This window comes from Carassius gibelio, chromosome B9 (genome assembly GCF_023724105.1).
Source record: "Carassius gibelio isolate Cgi1373 ecotype wild population from Czech Republic chromosome B9, carGib1.2-hapl.c, whole genome shotgun sequence".
In the NCBI taxonomy this organism is placed as follows: domain Eukaryota; kingdom Metazoa; phylum Chordata; class Actinopteri; order Cypriniformes; family Cyprinidae; genus Carassius; species Carassius gibelio.
In genome coordinates, this window is record NC_068404.1 from 19127153 (window position 1) to 19137616 (window position 10464).

Consider the following 10464-nt stretch of genomic DNA (forward strand, 5'->3'; position numbering starts at 1 on the left):
CTATCAATTTTTACCTATCATGTGATCCCGGGGAATCAAACACCCAATCTTGCGCTTCATAGCACAACGCTCTACCAGTTGAGCTACAGGAACTACATTATTATATTATTTACTTTATAAATCCACATTTATTGGAGTCTTTAAGCTTTACGATTGTAAGACAAATTTTAATGCTTCTCTTTGTTTTCATTTAAGCACACAGGCTCGGAGCAGGAATTCATCAAGAACATGACTGTTGGGATTACGGTTGTGGATGACCAATCTGAGCACCATCAATCTGCAGTGACGTGGTCCAGGTAATAAAAGGAATCTTGGTGATCTGAGGTTATAACACATTGTGGGGCTGTGTACTGTGTAAGACTATGTGGGACTTGTCACAGAAAGAAACTCATTCAGGTTTAGAACAACTTGAGGTTTAGTAACAAGGAAAAAATGGCCAATAACAGAACCCTGGGGGACCCCACAAGTAACAGGCGTTTAACAACTCTTAAAAGTGCAGACTCAATGATGTGACCTGCCCTAAACCTGACTGTAAGACTAAAGTTTGTCTAAGATCTCATACCTACTTAAAATTGACATTAAACCACCTTATCTAAAATCTTTGATAGGCATTGTAGTTTTGAGATAGGCCAATAATTCTTCAGTTCTAAAGGGTCTAAATTATGCTTTTAAGAAGTGGCTTAATAACCACCTGCTAAGGCCTGTTGGAACAACTCCATTATGAGAACTACTGCTAACAATAGAAGTAATACTCAGCCCAACATCATCAACCATCTCCTTAAGAAGATGTAAAGGGACCACATCGCAACAACCAGATCTATGCTTCAAACACATAATGATGTCCATAACTTGGGCCAGAGACACCTGTTCAAAGAGCTCAAAACAAGCTGGTGATATCACAGACTCAACTGAAGATGTAGACAGTCTAGTTCTAATCTTTCTCACTTTTTCCACAAAAAAATGTCTGAAACATTTCACATACTTCCAATGAGTGGGTCAAGGTATAACATCAATTCGGATTGAGAAGCTGAAAAAAAGGCTGCAGGGGCATTATATTTCTGTGCAATGACACTCGATAAATAATTTTACCTTGCAGTTCTCACAGCAGCCTGGTAGTCTGAAAAACACTGGCTCATAAATTTAAGAGAAACCTGTAGCTTATCCTTTCTCCATTCCCGTTTAGCCTTCCTGCATTCCTGCCTCAGAGAACAAGTATAGCTATTAAGCCATGGAGTTGGATTAAGTTGAGGTTTCTTAACTTTATATGAGGCCACTACATCTAAGATATCTGAGCAAACAGAATTGAACAATATCAACAGCTCGTCTGGGCCCACAGAAGGAGAAGGAGACTTAATTACATTCACAAATGAAGAGGAGTTATATACCTCAGAAAATTATACAGCCATGGATGAAGTAATAAGATTAGAACAAAACACATTTTACAGTCAAACATCCAATCACAGTTCATTTCGTTTAGTGTCACATTTTGGGGCATGGGACTGTCGCCACAATAACGGTGTGTAAAACTCTCAGATGGATTTTAATGACTCTAAGCCACAAACGTTTGCCACATACTTTTGAAAACCCAGTGTTTAGTTGATCCTGAAAGCATTAATCATCACAGTTGTAAACAAAGCATTCATTCGTGCATTCATGTGATATATACAGGCATAGGCCTAATCACAAAAAACATATCCAATAATAAAAATATTCTCAATTAAATTATTGCTTTCTAAGTAGGGTCTATCGCTTTGTGTCTGCTTGAATACTGATGGCATGCTTGCTTCTTTTTTGTTTTGTATTCGTACAAAATGAAAGTATTCAATTATGTTTAGAAAAAGTTCTGAACAGTTCTAGTTAGTTTGGCGTATGCAGCAGTAGGCTACAATAGACACTGGTGTATTGAATTTCTGACTTTTGCCATTTTTTTACTTGCTACGTGTTCAAATACACCTTAGCTTAAATAACAGGTTCTTTCCAGAGGTCCCTGTAGACCATGAAGAGAGACAGATTAATCAGTAGATCTTAATTAAATTCCAAAAGGCTTCTTATCTTAGGTTATTTATTATTTTGCTATGTCTGGGTTTTTAATGAGAAGCACATTCTCTTGATGTATTTATGACCCCGTATTTAATTGAGCCTACTCCCTTCGAAGAAATTAATTCTAAATATTGACTGTCATAGACGCTTCAATCTTCCAAAATGTGTAAGCGAAACTGGACCGCAAGGCACATCTGGTATTTTTGTGTAGACTGGAGACAAATGACCAATATCTCTTACCTATACATGACTTCAGTTTCGATCACAAGATTTTTTGTTTTGAAGGAATATAAAAGAGGTGCAGACACCATCCCTTGGTCAGACTTTAATTTCTCATCTTTGATTCCTCTTCTTGCTTTTGCATCTTCAGTTTACTTTACTTTTATTACAGGCTCACTTTGAATATTCTGACTTAGAACTTTTACAGGTTTATTCAACTCAGATACTTTGACTTTAGACACTTTGAATTTTAATACTTTGACTTTTGAGATACTTAGTATTTTTATGTACTTTGTAATTTTTTTTTATTTGTATTTTAGCAGTTTGAATGCTTTTTGGATACAATAATAATTTTTTACTAATCTTAGATGGGCACAATCCATCATATATGGATTGCTTTTAAAACTATATTAATTTTGGATTTGTATTTTCCATATTTGAAGATGGTTATGATACTTAATAATTTTGTTTGCAAGTTATGATTTGTAGTTTCATTTTCTATATTTTTCTGAATAAATTTGCATACTAAACCACCACCCACAGTCTGAACTGGATTGAAATTTTGCATCAGACACATAGCTATAGCTGCATGCAGTTTACTGTGCAATTGACATGGGAGACAGAATGTAATCAAGGCATGTGAATGCTGCGGGGACCAACGTCCTCCTCCTCCTACTACTAATAAAAAAAATATAGCTTATATATTTTTATAGACATTTAATAACTTTCAATTACATCCCATAGGTATAACGTTTATATAGGTTATTTTTATTAAGAACAAAAAGTGCTGACTAGTTTAAACGTACTAGTTGACATTAAAGGTGTGTTTATATAAGTCCTTATAAAACAGATCCAGAGCATTCTTAAATATATATCAAACGAAAATATATTCATTATTTCTACCACCTACATTATGAGAACATCCAGCTGTCCCCATAAAAATAAATAATTATTCATACACTAATTTCAAATGCAGAACATGTTCTGAGAGAATGTTGACGAGTGTGGTTAAATATTATTAGCTCAGTATAAAAAACATTATGCATATGGAAAAGTCCTCATAATGACAGGTGTACCAGTAACTGTGTTGGAAAGAGTTTTTTTCTGTCTTAAAATTGCCATTGTTGTATCTGACAGGGATACAACAGGATAAAACAAGGGAGAGAGGAGGATGAATCATATGCCAAATATATCACAACTTGGCTTTGTTAGCACTGTTTTTAGTGTATGTTCACATCACTCACACGTGCACACAATAGAATCCACAATAAACTGATCAATGAACATTATATAAGATTGTTTATTTACCACAGAGAACAAAGACCATGGTAAAATATTTAAGTCTTACATATTGATGGAGATTCAAAAAAAAAAAAAGAAAAAAAAAAAGAAGAGGTCGCTGGCAATAGACTCAAATACATGAGTTAGCACATGGTGTAATGGCAGCAAAAGCCAGGATTGCTTGAATATGTTCACATGCTTGTGGCGGGATAGATTTTTCAAACAGAACTTCAGAGGTAGGAATTTTTTTTTGAGATCAGGTTTGACAAAAGTTAGAGCAAAGTGGATATATTACTGCTTAAAAATCCAAGTCAGTGCAGTTACCGTGGCTATTTTAAGAGACACAGTCTGCACAGTCTAGGTCACTCCTCTTCTTCTCTGTATGCCTCCCTCTAGTGGTCACAGCCAAACAGCTCCTGAGACACCCTGTGCTGTTCAGGCATTATTTTGGCCATCATCATAATCATGGGACTCCCAAATTGGTAGTAATGGTTACCGATCACAGCTGTCACGCCCTTGGGTCCACACATTGCCGCATCAATCTTTTTTAAGTGTGCTATGGATCCCTCCTTCACAGGCACACGTGGGGTGGCTTTCAAGTCAACATCATAAACTGTTTGACCTGAAGTAGAAAAGACAGTAAGCTTTCTGTCAGTAGATGACAAGCACTTGTACGTAGGATAGGCAATTTAAAGTATTTTACAAAACAAACATGCCAATGTTATACCTTTGACGACATGAGCAATGTGATGGTCTGCACACACAAAGGCAGCATCTACAGGACCCTCAATTCCAAGGACCTCCTTCAGGGGTTTGGGGTAACCTTCCAGGTGTGTGTGTGGCTCTCCAACTTTGTACACAAACACCTCATTGTCCTGCACATGGCGCAGAACATATGAGAAGATTAATGCAGACATTTTCACTTCACTGAGTACAATAGTTTAAGAGACATCTAATATTATAATGTCTCTTGAAAGTCATTTACTGCACAAATGAACCTTGATCATGTAGAGATGGCCTTCATAAGAGAAGACTGCATCCACTTCACTATGCAACTCTTTGAAAGCACTCTCAATTGTGTCTGAATGAAACTTATCACCAGTTATGCTGAGGAAGTGGTGCCCTAGGGAAGAGAAACAAGAATTTGTTTTACAGATGAATGTGTCAGTGAATCTTCTGAAATGGCATTTGTTAAATTAGTGGCTTGCATAGTTATATTGGTATACATATTTAAGGAAAGGAAAAGAGAGCTTTTTTCCTTGAATATAAGGTTGTGATTGTTCCATAGGCTGCATGTCATCACAGTCATGCTGCTATTCTAAAGGCGGTAGATATGTGGTTTTCTTTAGCAAGTGGTTTTGCCAGCTACATTGTATTTTTACTAATCTTGAATAGTGTTTAAGTCAGTTAGCATGTGAATTGAGATGCAGGGTCTGCATTTTTGAAGGAATTGTTTGAATAAATGATTGATTCCCCTTATAAACGCCACCTACTGGCGTAACAATATAACCTGAAAGAGACTCGTCACTATTATGCTGTCTGGATGAAAACTCACCTCGGAAAGCATATACGCTGCCATCATCATCAGATGTAATAGCATCCAAGTGGACACGGCTGCACTGTTCTCTCTCAATGTGTTCATCAGTGGTCTTTTGTCCTAGAGAGACACCAGACTCCAAGTTCTTCTTTTTTTCTTCTTCTTTTTTTCTGTAATGCTAAATTGCTTTCTCCATCCAAATACTTGCATGTTCATTTTTGCACTTACCAAAATGTGGGCATCTCATGAAGTAATCACGGGTCTCTTTTGGATATTTGCCTTGGACTTCTCCTGTAATTGGGTCAAACTTGGAGAACTGATGACCATGAAAGCAGTAATAATGATCCATGTAACGGAAGGCTCCAGTGCAATTGGGCATGCTTTTGAATTCCTTTTCATCAACCTTCTTGGTCTTCATATCGAAGTGGTAGATCTCATCACCTTTGGTGGATTATGAAGGAATTTAAAGAAAACAAAACCTTGCATACTTATTAATTTCCTTACAAGTTTTCCTTAACATTTTTACATATGCAGAAGGTAAAAGACCACAATGTATAATACCTTTGAAAAATATTATGGTGTCATTGGCACAGTCTGGTTTGGGACACTCCACTGCAGCATCCAAATGGTCAGGAATTCCAGGGAAAAGTTCAGAGATATCCTTGGGATAGTCCTTCTCCAGCTTGTGCTTGTAGTAGCTGAAGACCTTGGTGTCCTTTAATGGTGTTAAAGAAGAAGTTTGTTTACATGTTTGATACATAAAGCAAACATCACAATGGATTAGAAACTGCATTTAAGAGAATGTTAAACTTACCAGGAAGAAGAACTGGTGGTCATGGTGTTCTGGGCTGTCTTCAGAGTGCATGCGGAACGCAGCATCCACATGTCCCAGGTGATGATGTTCATCCAACTCAGGGAAAGTTTCATTAGACAGCTCAGCCTGGCCATGGAATCCCTTGAACAGGTGGTCGCCTTCAGTAAAAAATCGAAGAGAAACGTCATTACACACACACACACGCGCGCGCACGCACGCAGACAGACAGACAGGCAGGCAGGCAGGCAGACAGACATACAGACAGACAGATAGATAGATAGATAGATCTGATCAACCATCTCTCACCCTTGAAGAAATAAGGGATTCCCTCCTCGTTCACAGCAATTGCATCAAACTCCATTCCTCCACAGCGATCAAGATTAGCACCATGGTGCAATTCATGCTGGTGTCCTTGAGGTTCATCTGGGAAAGAAAGCAAAAAAGTTTTATCATGAAATATGTCTTGATGAAATCTGAATATGCTAATATATATTTTCATTTAATGCCCACTTAGGGAAATTGTTTTAATTTTGCCATTTACAAGACCTACCTTGTTGAACATGATCCTCCTTATGATGCCTAAACACAAAAAACAATAATGAAGTGGATGTTAAAATTAAATATTACAACACAATTTGTGTTTTGTAATTTGTTTGGGGAAAACCAGACATCAAGCTGTTCAGGTAATTCGTAACAAAAGAGAATCTTAAAAAATATATGTGTCTTAGATAGTTGTTTTAAATTTTTTATTAATATACATTATAATTTAATCTTGCCATTGTGGCATAGGCTACTGAAAACAATGGTTGGCTCATGTGCATTGTTTAATGTGTTTTTAATCTGTGAAGTCCCTTTTGATAAAACATATTGTAAATGAGTTACAGACAAAGCAGTTAAAAGTAAAGAAATCAAATTGTTGGTGCACACATAAAAACACTTCAAACTTGCAAAAAATGTTTGCAAAAAAGTAATTATTATTATAATAATTATAATAATTTATTAGGTTTTTTTTCCTAGGGACTCAAAGCACTTTACATTGTGAGGGGGGATCTCCTCCTTATTAATAATATATTTTAAAGTTGCATACTTGTAACACAATAGCTATTTGCACATTATTTAGTATTATAATTAATTTTAAGCCTTTGCAAACTATGTGTTGACTGGGATGTGTGTGTGTGTGTGTGTGTGTGTGTATACTCACGAGGGAGCAGCGAGACTCAGTGAGAGAGCCAGGCAAAGAGTGAGCATCTGAATGAGCTTCATGGTCAGCAGGGTCCTCTGGTGAGACAGAGCTCAGCTGGAGAAGGTACAGCACAACCTGATGTTCCCAATTTATACCCTCCATCAGAGACTATCTCGCAAGCACGCTGAAGATGACACGTACACCCCCGTTTGCACAAAGCGTAGGAAGGGACATTCAGTTACATGCCCACACTAAACAACACACGTACAAATGCACGTTTGCACGCTTCCCCTGACTCCCCCATCCACAAGCTGGTCAAGGTACAAGGAATTTTCTGGTGAGGTATTTGGGTTGATACAGGTAACACCAGTTGAGCAATGCAAATATGTATAATGGTCTAATGAGACTTGGCATGTATTATGAAGTATTATCAGAAACCCCTTGCAGGTCAGCAGTTAGTGGCATGATAGTTCATACATGCACTAGCAGGATTTTTTTTTACTTTTTTACTTAGAAATATACAGAAGTGTACACAGTATTTCATACTGTATATAGTAATTGCATGCACTTTATTCCTTTTTTTATTGACAAATTCATTTTTTTTTCTTTTTTTTGGTAACAGTATAACATGGAGGCATGTTAATTTCATTCAGTTTACAATTCTAAATCTTAAAGTCACATTAATGTATAAAGCATATAGTGTAAAAATTATGAAGCTGTCAGATAGGTTGGTCACTCTAAAAAAATTACTCAAAAGGCTCTATAGATTTTTGGCCCATTGTTTCAATTTGTTGGGAGATTTCTTACAATTCTAAATATGCATTTGAAAGAACCTTAAATTGAAAAGCATGCATAAATTGTCTCTTGCAGTTATTTTACTGATGTGAACAATTGCTTGCAGAAACAGAATTTACTGATGAAAAGATGATAAAAAGATGATGAAAAATCTACGTGAGCACAAATGCATGTTTGCTCTGTTGCTTTGTGCATAGGACTGAATTTTCTAGAAAACCCAATAAAATGGGCTGTTACCTTTTTCCCAAATAACACAGACAATCAATAAAAAATGCTGACCTCTGCAGTTTAGTTTGATATGGTGATCATTAACAGGGTTTTGCTCTGTCAAAATACTCGTGGAAGCAGGTACAATAATCACACCAATGCAGTATGCACTGTATTAAGAGCAGGAGTGTGTTGCTGAATTCAAATTAATACAGAAATGAAATACTTCAAATTGCTTATCAAACTGTTACATCAAATTATTTTATATAATTTAGTTGATCAGTTTCCAAAGGTTATAATGCGACAGAACCCCCAAATGCTGATCCCTTTTTGTGTAAGGAGCAACCCCATTTCTAAAGGCTATATTTTTTTAACAATAAATACTGTTAATTGTAATGAAATTTCACATATAAAAATCTTGGGGTTACATCCAGACCACTATGTTTTGTTGTTGTTGTTGTTGTTGTTGTTGCTGCTGTTGTTTTATTCCTTAGTCATTTATTTATGCAACCATTTTAAAATTTAGTCATTATTAATATTTCAAATATTTTAATTGGAACAATTAATTCTTTTGTAAGATTTCAAGATTTGCAAAAAAAAATTTTTGCAAGACATAATAGAACAGACAAGTAATTATATTCATATTCATATTATTATTATTATTGTAGAAACATTCTACAGCATTTCTGGCCCTAATGAATTACATAAGTGTGACCTTGAACATGAAATACATGTATGTGCTTCAAAAAAGACTAAAACTGTATAACTGGGATGTACTTCGCAACATGCATGTTTAGTCTGAGATAAGCCATACTCAAAAGTATAGATAATTATAAATTTATAATAATATGCATTACTAAATAAAAATAGAAAAATAAATATTTATCAACAATATTTTATAATATGAACAAATTTATTTTGCCAAAATATTTTGTTTGAAAAATCGATATAGAGGGAACACAATAGTAATCGTGTGCACGTTTTAGTACATTGAGGGAACGAATTGGTAAATCGTGCTATTATTTTTTCTTGCATGTCATGTGCGGCGCTCCCTAACATAGTAAATCGTGCGCACTATTTATAAATCGAGTGAACGAAATTGTAAATCGAGGGAACGCAATAGTAATCGTGTACACGTTTTAGTACATTGAGGAAACAAATTAGTAAATCGTGCACATGATTTAGCCTAGCCTACTATTTTTTTTTTTACTGCATGTCATGTGCGGGGCTCCGTAGTGGCAGTGATGTAGCAGGATAAAGAAAGATCAACAAAACTTGAAAATGGTTCGATTTCCATCTTACATTAGAGTGATTTTAAATGTTACCAACACACAGAACAGCACCTCAATCCATCCTCTCATTCACTCTCCTTGTTGGTCACGTAGCCTTGAGCAGCACATAGAGGAGTTTTGGAAAACGTTTTGCCCACCACAGAACCAACTGGGTCTAAACCTCTGGTGTAAAAGTTTGTCTAAGGAATTAACAATGCTGACCAGCGAACAACTGACCAGCGAACTGTGGCTTGGGAAAACAATGGTTAAAAGACTGTGGCTCCCCTTGCTGGACAAAGACAGTTCAGCATCCTAACCAACTGTGCTTTGTTTACTGCTCGTCCATTGCACAAATGTTAAAATGAATCAATGAAAATGAATGCCCCTAAATAAGTTACATTGAAGGTAGCATCTACCAAAATATTGCTTCCAAGCCACTAATATGTGTGTAAAAGTCATAAATATTGTTGACTTATTTTTATTTATAAGCCTATATATATATATAAAATTAAGTTCCTCACTGATGTATATTGTTCCATAAAGAACCTTTAACCCATTATGGAGAACCTCTCCGTTCCACAAGGTTCTTTTTAGTGAAAAAATAAAAAAAAAAAAATAATGAAAAAAAGTTTTTAAAGACTTTTTTTTCCATTTACAGAAACATTCTTTGAGGAACCGACAGTTTGAATCATTAATTTTTATTCATTTTTCAAAAGTGTAATATTTCATCTTGACACATTCTGTGTAGTGTGAGGTTGTCAAACCATAAAGCAAAAGGCAAGTAATGTAAGCAAAGAGCATTATGCATAATGCCCACTGCAAGTGGTTAAGTAACACATGGGGTCAAGGTTTAAAAAGCAAACCAAACAGAGGTTGTGAAAAGAACAGTTTCACATCATCAGTCTATGTGAACAAAATGAAGCTAAGTAATAATCTATCAGAATAAAATAAAAAAATAAAAAAACATAGATACAGACACTGTGCCATCTGCCCTATCACTCACAGCTGACTCCAGAAAGCTGAAAGCACCTGGGGCACAGAGAGTAAAGCTGATCACACAAGTGACACAACTGTGTTTTCCTGACATGGCCAGAGTGTATTACAGCGGTGTCTGGGC

At 35.9% G+C, this 10464-nt stretch overlaps 1 protein-coding gene across 1 annotated transcript; it reads right to left on the minus strand.

Moving 5' to 3' along the window:
- Positions 1–3539: 3539 nt before the first annotated feature.
- Positions 3540–7238, minus strand: LOC127965574 (hemopexin). Its single transcript, XM_052566412.1, has 10 exons — positions 7093–7238; positions 6442–6470; positions 6198–6314; positions 5892–6049; positions 5639–5792; positions 5306–5518; positions 5096–5197; positions 4539–4663; positions 4268–4415; positions 3540–4162 (listed from the first exon to the last, which is right to left on the minus strand). Exons 1-10 carry the CDS (start codon positions 7152–7154, stop codon positions 3933–3935), a joined length of 1338 nt encoding a protein of 445 aa, XP_052422372.1. The 5' UTR covers positions 7155–7238; the 3' UTR covers positions 3540–3932.
- Positions 7239–10464: the final 3226 nt, after the last annotated feature.